The 12,307-nt window shown below is 43.4% G+C and overlaps 1 protein-coding gene across 3 annotated transcripts in view; it reads right to left on the bottom strand.

Annotated features, from left to right (window-relative positions):
* Positions 1-4,834: 4,834 nt before the first annotated feature.
* The window catches only part of ATG4D (autophagy related 4D cysteine peptidase), a 28,161-nt gene continuing 20,688 nt past the window's right edge, over positions 4,835-12,307 (bottom strand). For all 3 annotated transcript variants that reach the window (XM_073611960.1, XM_073611959.1, XM_073611958.1), the window contains exon 11: positions 4,835-10,931. In XM_073611960.1, the coding sequence (XP_073468061.1) occupies positions 10,758-10,931 (174 nt within the window). In that variant the 3' untranslated portion in view covers positions 4,835-10,757. The remainder of the gene's footprint in view (positions 10,932-12,307) is intronic.

Below are 12,307 nucleotides of genomic sequence, written 5' to 3'. Positions count from 1 at the left end.
GCTGTGAGTCCAGGTGGATTCTGGGAGGTGTAGTCTTCTATGCCGCGCTCATTTCTGGTCTATTCCAAAATGGCCCCCGAAGTCCTGACCGAGAAGGCTTTGACCTCTAGAGTCTGGAATGCGCTCCTATGGAATCTCGTTCATTTCAGGCCCACCGCAAAATGGCAGCCTCCAGCCGGAGTCCTGAGGGAAAGAGATTGACCTCTAGTGTCTGGAGTGCTTTACAGGGCATGAAGGGAGGGGGGAGGGAAGGGATCGGGCTACCAGAGTTCTATGAATAGAAAGGGCGAGGTCTGCTGAGTAACACCCCATCTTCATCAACCCCTTCACTGCCAGACCTTTTATTACTACTTGTTTCATTCATTTTATTTTTACTAATTATTATTTTTTTTTATTTGTAATTATTTTTTTATTTTATTGTTCCTATGTATTAATTATTATTTCAATTTATTTTATTATCATCATTTATTAATAATAATACAAATAATAAGTAAAAGAAAAAAATAATAATACTTAATATTATTATTAATAAACATAAAATAAATACAATTATTATTTGTATTTATTTTATAATATTTATTACTTTTGTTGTTTTAGCTTTTCATTTACTTGTTATTTTTCCTATTATTATCTGTTTTATTTATTTTTACTAATTAATAATATCATTACTATTATTATTTGTTATTGTTTTCATTTTACTTATTGTTAATTTTATTCTGATTATTATTTGTTTTGTTCATTTTATTTTTACTAATTGTCATTTTTTTTATTATTTGTAATTATTTTTTCATTTTATTGTTACTATGTATTAATTATTAATATTATTATTTCAATGTAATTTATATAATTTATTATTATTAATAATATTAATAAAAATAATAAGTTAAAAATAAAATAATTATTAAACATACAATACATATGATTATTATTTGTATTTATTAATAAGTATTATTTTTGTTGTTTTAGCTTTTCTTTTACTTACTATTATTATTTTTTACATTATTTATTTTTTACTTAATATTATTATTACTACTTGTTATTTTATTCATTATACTTTTACTTATTCATTTTATTATGATTATTTTTTTTTCTACTTTTATTTTACTACTTATAATACTATTTATTATTACTATTACTACTATGTTTGCTTTGGTTATTCTATTTTTACTAATTATTATTAATAAAAGTATTATTTGTTCTATTGATTTTGTAGTTACTATTTATTACTATTATCATGTAGAAGATACAAAAGTAAAAATAATTTTTTATTATCATTTTTTTTGCACACAATGCACACAAAAACATACATAAACCTCCATCTATTTCCTGAGAGCGGTGCACCCACAGAACATTTATTTTACTATCATTGACGGGACAAACCCGTATATGTGATTGTGAATTTATTTTTATGACAGGTCCTCTTTATGGTCGGTTAGCCAGCCCCCTTCCCAAGGCCCCTTTTGTACTTTGCCTGAACTCATGGACTACAAAATGTGATCGGACAGCTCAGGCCCCCCGGAGGTTCTCAGGGTGCTCCTGGTGTCCAACCTCACAGATGGAAAAATGGAGGTCTCTGCTCTCCAGAGGCTGCATGGAGATCCCAGAGAGCCACAGGACTGACATGAGCCCTGAACACATGGTGGAGGGGACATGTAGAAGTGGATGGGAGGTTGTTAGGCCTGGTTCTTAACTGCCCTCCTCTGATAAGCAATTGTGACAGTGCAAGGCCCTGCCACTGTGGAAACATAGGAGAACATGGAACAGGATTCTCATTAGGACTTCCAGTGAGGTTCCAGACTATCATGGAGCTTGAAGGTTCCAAAGTGTTTTGGGTGAGATGGAACCTTCAATCCCATGTCTGGATTTTACTCAATGCCAGCAGCCTTTGTGAGTACACAGGTGTGCAGGGTCCTTATATACTCAAGCCTGAGGATAGCTCAGAGCTTCCATATTGGGGACAGGAGGTCTCACCCAAGGGTCAGAGGAGCCTCAGCCAGGAGTCAGGAGACAAGAGGTCTCAACCAGGGGTTAGAGGTGCACCAGCCAGCAGCCTGGAGACAAGAGGTCTCTGCCAGGGGTTAGAGGTGTCCCAGTCAGGAGTCAGTAGGTCTCAACCAGGAGTCAGAGGTGCCCCAGCCTGGAGACAGGAGGTCTCAACCAGGGGTCAGAGATGCCCCAGCCAGCAGTCTGGAGACAAGAGGTCTCAACCAGGGGTTAGAGGTGCCCCAGCCAGCAGCCTGGAGACAAGAGGTCTCTGCCAGGGGTTAGAGGTGTCCCAGTCAGGAGTCAGTAGGTCTCAACCAGGGGTCAGAGGTGCCCCAGCCTGGAGACAGGAGTTATCCGCTAGGGGCCAGAGGTGCCCCAGGCAGGAGTCGGGCGTCAGGAAGTCTCAACCAGGGGTCAGAGGTGCCCCAGCCAGCAGCCTGGAGACAGGAGGTCTCTGCCAGGGGTCAGAGGTGCCCCAGCCAGGAGTCATGAAACAGGAGGTCTCAACCAGGGGTCAGAGGTGCCCCAGCCAGCAGCCCGGAGACAGGAGGTCTCAACCAGGGGTCAGAGATGCCCTGGCCAGCAGCCTGAGAACAGGAGGTCTCAGGTAGAGGTGCCCCAGCCAAGAGTCAGGAAACAGGAGGCCTCAACCAGGGGTCATAGATGCCCCAGTCAATATCCTGGAGACAGGAGGTCTTAACCATGGGTCAGAGGTGCCCCAGCCAGAAAACAGGAGGTCTTGCCCCAGGAATCAGGGGGCTTCAATTGGGGTGTCAGGAAAACCCCTTCTCAGAAGCCAGGAGTGGGCTGTGCAGCAGAGCACTGCAACTAAAGGCTGAGAAAACCAAGAGGAGCTAGACAATACAGTCAGTGGGACTGGTAAGGAGAGCAGCTGACAAGGGAGCCAGGTGGCTGGGTATCTTCTGTTGACTGTTCACGATGATGTGGAGGAACCCCTAATTGATTTTCTTTGTAGACTGTGTGTTTTGTTCTTTTTTTAAATATAAGGGGGCTGCCATGCCCTAAAATGCAGCTTGTACTGGCACAACTCATTGGAAAAGCACCTACCACATAATCACCCGAAAACCATAAAATCCATGGTGGATCCTTTTCAGGGGGGTGGTTGACAGGTGGCTGGGAAAAGAAGATGTGTCGCCTCCACGCTGCCTATTTTAACTAGGAAAAGGCCAAATCAGCACGGCAGGGCATCATTCCCTTGGATTGGTCACATATGGATGTGGTATGTTAAACGCCAACATGTCAAAGTTTTGCATTTGTCTTTCACAAATTTTACAAAATACTTGGGGTAAATATTGTGTTTTGTTTCTTTTCAATGTAGAAGTGTTTATTTATTTATTTATTTTTTTTACCAAAAAATTGTGTTTAAAAAAATTGCTGCACAAATACCGTGTGACATTAAAAAAAAAATTTCAACAACCGCCATTTTATTTCCTAGGGTCTCTGCTCAAAATATATATATAACGTTTAGGGGTTCTGAGTAATATTCTTGCAAAAAAAAAAAGATGTTTTTTGTAGGAGAGGAGATCCAGAATTGACTTGGGTGGCAAGTGGTTAAAGTGGCATTAAACCACATAAAAATTACAGGGGTCCATGAGGTGCAGATATTCTGATCGTGCTTACATATTATGGTATATGAGCTCCTCGGTACCCCATGGATGTAGTTTAGGTCCGCTTTCAAGGAGCGCATTAATCAGAAAAACACAAAAGAAAAATGAAGTGCCAACAATATACCTACAGAAATTAATAAACCTAGCCAAGGCCAAAAAAGGCCACCATTATTCACTACACCTTGAAGAAGAAAGGAAGAAAGGAAGAAAAAAAAACTAAAAAAACAGAAGGAAGAGCGCTTTGTGTGCCAAGTGATCACTGGGTGGGTGAGCATTTCGTGGGCAGAGACTGCAGGCACGCAGATTGTACCCAAAGAGGTTGTGGTAGAGGCATCTAGGTAAAAAAAAGTATAAAAGCCAGGGGTCAGGTGTGCCCCAGCCAGGAGTCATGAAACAGGAAGTCTCAACCAGGGGTCACAGATACCCCAGCCAGCAGCCTGGAGACAGGAGGTCTCTGCCAGGGGTTAGAAGTGTCCCAGTCAGGAGTCAGGAGGTTTCAACCAGGGGTCAGAGGTGCCCCAGCCAGCAGCCTGGAGACAAGAGGTCTCTGCCAAGGGTTGGAGGTGTCCCAGTCAGGAGTCAGTAGGTCTCAACCAGGGGTCAGAGGTGCCCCAGCCTGGAGACAGGAGGTGTCCGCTAGGAGTCAGAGGTGCCCCAGCCAGGAGGTCAAAAAAAGTATAAAAAGAGGAAAAAAAAAAAAAAAGTGGAAAAATAAGATTTTTGTACTTACCTGTAAAATCTAATTTCTTGGAGTACATCACGGGACACAGAGCGGGTTATCAATCAGGACTACCTGGGTTTTGCACCACCTATAGGTGAATGAACAATTACAGGAACAGACAAAAAGTCCTCCCCTATATAACCCCCTCCCATGCAGGAAGTACTTCAGTTTTTTTGCCAGTGTCTGAAGGTAGTAAAGGGTACTTAGGCAAGAAGAGCGTTGGGGCATTTGTTTCTCGCAAAGGACAGTTCTGCTATGTTGTGGTGGTTCTTCCACCACCTCTGTTGTTGTTGCCGAATATTGTTTCAAATTTTCATCTTAAATCAGGACAAAGCCCTTCACACATTAGAGGTGGTTTGGATTGTCAAAATGTATTTGAAGGTGCTCTGGTAGTCATAATTTATAACTAACTCTGTGTCCCGTGATGTACAAAAAATAAATAGATAAAATTAGACTAAAGATTCAGGTCTATGAACACCACACACACACACCAAGAAACCCCCATTTAAAAAGCTTTATTCCCCTAGATAAATAAAGCAATCTCTCACAATATACAGATTGATTCTATCCCTTCAGTGTAAAAGACAGGAGAAGACACACATGGATCCAGTGTATGGTTATAGTAAACTTTCCTCAGCAGGTCTAAGAATACCTCAACATGGGACATGTTACTGCGGATGGGTCAATGGGCACCTTGTCTAAGGACCTACACCATCTTTCTTAGTCCTGGCTCTAAAAAGGTCCGATATGGGCCTTTTCTGCTCAGAGCTCACATTCTCAGGGGCTTTTGGAACGTTCAACGCCAACATGAGCAACACCCAATTCGGGCCGTGGGTGGAACCTCATAAACGAGGCCTATAGACTGCAAACAGAATCTCCACTTTTCTTACAACCCACAATATCCAATACACGTTGCTTAAAAAAAAGCTTTGAGAAAACAAATAAAATAAATACCATGGGCATGACTGTAGTGTGGGTGATGTCACTATACCTCACCGTGGCCTGCCAGGAATGCTGGTTGCTGAAAGTCCCACCAGAATGTTCTCCAGACCACTGTTAGAGCTCATTCTCATTGGACATCGAGTACCCAACATTCCTATGAGGCACAGTACTGCCTCACAGAAGCAGCGGGCTGGGGCGAGAGTATCAGTAAAGTAGACCTTGCATTTCAATGGAAGGTCCACCGTCTATTGTTAGCATGCACCCCCCAACCCTATATATTCATTTATGCTTTGTTGGAGGGCTTCTGAGTATAGAAGGAGACACCACTTTCCCAAGATGCAGTAGTTAGGCCTGAAGTAACCAATAACCAGGCCCACACGATATCAAGTAGGGGAAGGGGAGGAGGTCTTCAACTCTGTGTAAGCTCCAACATAGAGTTTGGATAGGGTTTGAATTTCTGGCTCTGAGGAAGCATATACTGTAGAAGGTGAATATAAAGTGGAGGAGGGGGGTTTCTACGAGAGACCCAGTCACCTTTTCCCTACAAATATATTTTAAAAAAAACACAGGATGTCGGCATAACCCTCCTCTTAGAAGTAAATGGATTTGGGTGGAGGATTGGTGAACCTTTGGTCAAATAACACATGTAGCAGACACATATTGTAGATGGTACCTCAGGGATCCAACTAGGTGATATTTTGCAAAACTGAATTTGCAAAAAACTGTCCGACTCCAATGCATCCCTTATTCTCTTATAGGTAAATGCATTGGGAGTCAATGGGAGGTGAGATTTCACCACTCATCAATAGCACCAGCATGTTCTATGGTATGTTGAAGGGCAATCCTAGAAAAAGTAGGTTGCTCTGATCAAGGAAGTGTTTGCTGGGTATGCTAAAAGCCCATCGCTACATTTCAAGGTTTGGTAATGAAAAACAAGAGATGGTTAGGTAGGGGCCACGACCAACAGACACAAGAGCTGGTTAACATTTCCTTCTCTGGGCACCACACTTTTCTGCAGGACCCTGAGGGAACTGCCTCAACAATTAAGGGCTTGTTGCGTATTTGGTATACTGCCCAAAGATGGTAACAGAAATTCCTCGAATCATGGGCTGCATACTGGTTGCTGAACAGCGAAGCTAGTCTCGTTCTGTGGCACCTCCCAGGAACCAGTATACAGCATATGAATCGATGAATGGTGGTTCCGTCTTATTTTTTATGTTCAACAACAGAATCTCTTCAGAAGTGCAACAGGAACAAAAACATAGAAATATGCAAAGTTATAAATAGCTGCCATGGCATGAAAGTTTCTAAGCACCTGTCTGCGTTTTCCAGCTCACAGGGTTTTCACGTTGCACCATACACCAAACACTACAAGGAAAAAAAAACATTCCAATGGCATCACAGACATTGCTCATTCAGGTCTAAAAAGTGAAATATGGAAACTCTAGTTTTTAAATGTGGAACTCAGACAATGCTTAACTGATAACACAGCATAGCCATTCCTAGTTATGCTATTCCTTTCTCTGATACCAATAGTAGGGCATTATTCCTCCCATTGACATCAACGATGGGACACTATTCCTCCCACTGACATGAACAATGAGGCACCATTTCTCCCACTGATACGGCACCATTCCTCTAAAATGACACGAACAATGAGGCACTATTCCCCCCACTAACACCAATGATGGGGGCCATTCCTCCCACTGACACCAATGATGGGGCACTATTCCGCCAAATGATACAAGCAATGGGACACTATTCCTCCCACTGAAGCCAAAGGATGGGGCACCATTCTTCATCCTACTTACCACAGGAGCTATGCAATTATGGTTTAATCCTATTGACCACCAAGCCTGAGACATTATCTACTTCTGCTGACACTGGGGCATTTTCTACTTTCACTGGCCACAGTCCGGGTGCTCCAAGCTTTGTTTAGAAAGCTTGGAGAACCCCGATACAGAGGATTGCTCATAAGTTTGGATGCCGCTGGTACCGAAATGTATGCAATGCAGGCAGGCCCCGAGTACTCTTTGCTTCAGCCATATGTAGGGCTATTCTGATTGGGCAAAACTATGACACTTCCAGGTAGTATTGGTGCTTGCTCCTAAAGCCACCACATTTCCATTGGTCCATCACTATGATGGGCTGCCTTGCTGTCCAATAGAAACGTGCTGAAGGAAGGAGCAAGCCAGCTTCTGCATTAGTTCTGAAGTTTGCCCCGATCAGAACTCCTGATGTTTGGGCCAAGCTAAAGATAATAATAGCGGCTGCAGGTTGGTGGACCTCTGGGTTCATACAGCAGCAGATTTCATCATTCTTAGAAATTAAAATCTTCTGCTTGCTACATGACCTAGAGAGTCACTGGCTCAGAACAAGGTTGCAAGTCCTAACTTCAATGGCTACAAACGTGTTCCAAGTCAATGACTCTCTAAAGTCTTGTATCAAAGACAGGTTATCATCTGCTTCTAGAGAAGAAGGTTAAATAAAGGGCAATGTTGTATTTGCAATTTTTTTTGGTATGCCTACATGTAAATAAAAAAAAATAAAAAAAATTAAAGTTATGTTTGCTTAAAAAGTAGACTCGTTAAAAACTTCTCCACCATCAGCACAACAAACCACGAAGTGTGAACGAACCCAAAGATAATTCCTTCCCAACATACTGCTCAAACCAATCAGAATCTACCAATGAGACCCATTGACTGCTATAGGTTACCAAATCAGATCAACTCAATAATGAAGCCCAATGTCCTATGATACTTTCAACCAATTTTTAGTACCGTTGGCGAGTTCAGTTCTTAGTAATTTCATCAGCTATGGACATCTGAATTCACAACAACGTGTAGTCTTGCCCTGGGCGACACGTGTAGACTGTCTGCCCAGGAGTTGAAAAAAATAGCAGCAGGTGCTTTCCTTACCCTTTACTAGATCTGTAGATTATTACAGCAGAATGGACTATTATCATACAATAGAGCTCCATTTTGGATGGAGTAGAGAAGAATTAAGCCGGCCATAGACGGTACGAATCTCAGCCGGTTCAGCAGGGACCGGCCGAGATTCAAACTATGTATGGACAGGCTGCATGTACCAAAATGGATTGATCAATCAACTTGGGTATAACCAGAAAATTTTACATGCGATTATAGCTAGCCACTATTACAGCCGCTAGCAGTAATCACTGTGTTCTCCCATCATGGCTCCCCCGGGGGAACACAATGGCTCAGGAGGAGGGAATCAAGCCATTTTCTTTTCTGCAACCATGCTGCATCTATGGCTGGCTTTAGATCCCTGGCAGTTTTAATTGCCATCTGGGTCCCACTTCCTGTAATGGCAACATAAGCCGTGAGCTTGCAGCCCAACTCTGGGAAATCTGAAGGCTTCTCGTTAGGTGGGGCTGAGCTGTGCTGCAAGGGGTACCTGCTAGTTTTTGTCTTGGGAGGGAGTAAAAGCATTTTACTTGCCCAATCCTCAGCCCCCCCCAGTGGATGGTGTTCCCCTATGTTCCAGTACTTAACTGCCCCTTGGCGTCATCACAGCTACATTGGTCTTGATGATGCCAGGACCTTAGACCTGTGGAGCGTGAGGGGAGGAAACACTTTCGAGACCGATCTAACAGCATGGAAGAGCAAGGGATCAGGTAAGCAAATCCTCATTTCCATGTCCCCTCAGATCTAAATAAGCAATTAACCCTCACACTACAGACACAGCTCCATTGCATGGAGACATTTTGAGGTTTCCTGGAGTTGGACTTTAAAGTTCTGTTTACTGCTTTGCCAAGTCATCGCCCACTGTCAGTAAGCCAGAAAGAGCACCTGGAGTGGCCACCTATGTGTGCATGTACTCTGGACAATACTACTTTGCATCTTTAGGGACTCCATGAGAGCTGACCAGGGAAATGAGGAATTCAACTCACAGCATTGTCCTTGTGGTCACCAGTACAAGAAGTGCAGATGAACCTCCATAGCCAGGAAACAAACAGCAATAACTTTCTAAAAAGCATTTAATCCTTCTCTACCCCTACCCAAAACGAATACTTGGCCGGTTGAGCAAATTTTGTCCGGTTCCTGATTAACTGGACAAAATTCGCTTTGTGGGTGGCTCTGTTGGCCCCCTCCTACTTGACATAATTCAAAGGATGTTAGGCTAAACTAAAAAAAAAAAAAAAAAAAAAAAATTGACAAGTGTATGGCCAGCTTAAGAATCAATTTTGGATAGAGTTCAACATTAAAAAATATACAAACACATGTAAGGAAAAGTAATACAGCATGGCTTTTGCATTCTGTACTACTGTATTAAAAGTTTTGCCATTTTTTATTTTCTTTTTTTTAGCATTTTACCTTAAAAACTGTGAAGAGGGTATCCTCAGAAGCTGTACCCAACACACCCTCATTCACTTACTGCAATTAAAACGAACGAAAGAAAGGGAAGGGGGGGGGGGTGGAAGAAACCCATTAAAATACATAACTTATAGCTGCCAAGATAAATTTTTCTGCACGGAGGCCTGAATGTCAGTGTATGCACTCGTGTTGTAGCTGCACCTTTCGGCGGGAAAAGCAGCATGGAGATTCTCGGTATGTACACAGCCCTCGGCTACAAAAAGGGGCATTTCATGAAAAAAAAAGGTTCTCAAGATGAGGTGTAGGTCGTCTTCAAACAGCAACAGGAATTCCACAGACAAAACAGATGGCCAGGTCCATGACACCTGAAGGGACAAGCTAGACTCATGATGTCCCATCAGAGCAGGCAAAAGGTCTATGGATACCAAAAAAAAAACCCTGTATGAAAAGCAGTTTTGGAGTGGTTGCAGGCTGGAGATCCTGACCCTTAAGCTCTAAGCCACCTAAGAAACGGAGAGTTGTGGATCATGGTAATCCTTAAGTCTTGGGCCACCTAAGAACCTAAGGGTTGTAGATCAAGGTAATCCTTAAGCTTTAGGCCCCCTAAGGTGCTGCGAGTTGTGGAACAGGATAACTCTCGAGCTTTGATCTACTTAAGGACTTGAAGGTTGGAGACCATGGTAATCCTTGAGCTCCGGGACACCTGAGGAGCCGACGATTGTGGAACAGAGTAACCATTGAGCTTCAGGCCACCTTCAAACCTGTGGGTTATAGAAAAGGATAACCCTTGAGCTCTTGGCCACCTGAAGAGCCAAGGTGTGTAGAACAGGATAGCTCTGGGAGTTTCTGGCCACCTAAGGAGCTGAGGGTTGTAAAACAGGATAATTCTTGAATTTCGTACTTCTAAGGAGTGGTTGTAGAACAAAGTAGACCCTTCCGTGTAACAGCATAGCGTACCAGTGTATCAGAACAGAAAGGGACCGAATGATGAGATGAGAGATCCAGGTTACAGCAATATTCGGACAGACGCACATAAAATGGATTGTTCCTCTTTAATTGCTGCCCTCTGGTCTTCACACCATTGGTTGGATCTGTTTCCAGTGTTGCACTGTGTAAGCGGGGGAAGGCACCTTTCCTTGTGGACTATAGGAACTCAAACTCATCTGAGCTTGGCCTCTTAGTCATTGCACTCCTTTTCTGGCGAGCAAAGGCAAAAGAGGAGAGTGCCAGTCCCTCGGGGGCATGAAATTCCTGAGCCTGGCCATCAGAGATACTGAACACGGGGTACTTCTCTTCTGCTGATGGAGAACTTAATACCTAGTGGGCAAAGAAAACAGAATATATATGACAAAAGGTCGAACAAGTGTTTCGCCTATTATACAGTACATGTTTACTTACCAATATCCACATCAAAAGGGGTCCTTAAAAAGGTCTTAAATTTGGGAAGAACTGTGCAGCTTTTTTGTGGAAAAAGAGACTTTCTTCGGGACAAACTTTTTGTTATTCGGAGATACAGATGTATCTGAATTTCCGAATCACAATAATAACAAATAACAACACATTTTTTGAATTAGAAAATGAATTTGAAACATATTGCAATAAATACAGTAAAGTTTAAAAGTGAAATAAGATGACAATTCCTACTTAGACTGCTTCATTGAATAGAAAAGAATAGAATAAAGCAGAATAGAATAGAATACAAAATAAAGGCATAGAATAGAACAGGGGTCTCCAAACTGTGGCCCCTGGGCTGGATGTGGCCCTTTGCTTGCCTTTATGCGGCCCTAGGTGCACTATTCCACCAACTGACACCAATGATGCGGCACTATTCCTTCCTATGACTCCAAAGACGGGGCACTATTCCTCCCACTGACACCAATGATGGGGCGCTATTCCTCCAATTGACATCAATGATGGGACATTATTCCTCCCACTGACATCAATGATGGGGCGCTATTGCCTCCCACTGACACCAATGCTGGGGCGCTATTTCCTCCCACTGACACCAATGATGGAGCGCTATTTCCTCCCACTGACACCAATGATGGGGCGCTATTTCCTCCCACTGACACCAATGATGGGGCGCTATTTCCTCCCACTGACACCAATGATGGGGCGCTATTCCTCCCACTGACACCAATGATGCGGCACTATTCCTCCCACTGACACCAAGGATGCGGCACTATTCCTCCCACTGACACCAATGATGGGGCGCTATTCCTCCAATTGACATCAATGATGGGGCGCTATTGCCTCCCACTGACACCAATGATGGGGCGCTATTGCCTCCCACTGACACCAATGCTGGGGCGCTATTTCCTCCCACTGACACCAATGATGGGGCGTTATTTCCTCCCACTGACACCAATGATGGAGCGCTATTTCCTCCCACTGACACCAATGATGGGGCGCTATTTCCTCCCACTGACACCAATGATGGGGCGCTATTCCTCCCACTGACACCAATGATAGGGCGCTATTCCTCCCACTGACACCAATGATGGGGCGCTATTCCTCCCACTGACACCAATGATGGGGCGCTATTCCTCCCACTGACACCAATGATGGGGCGCTATTCCTCCCACTGACACCAATGATGGGGCACTATTCCTTCCAATTGATACCAATGAGGCACTATTCCTTCCAATTACTCCAAAAGTGGGGCACTATCCCTCCCACTGACACCAACGGGG

The sequence above is a fragment of the Aquarana catesbeiana genome, linkage group LG01 (genome assembly GCF_042186555.1).
Source record: "Aquarana catesbeiana isolate 2022-GZ linkage group LG01, ASM4218655v1, whole genome shotgun sequence".
NCBI lineage: Eukaryota > Metazoa > Chordata > Amphibia > Anura > Ranidae > Aquarana > Aquarana catesbeiana.
This window is presented reverse-complemented; position numbering and strand designations above follow the sequence as displayed.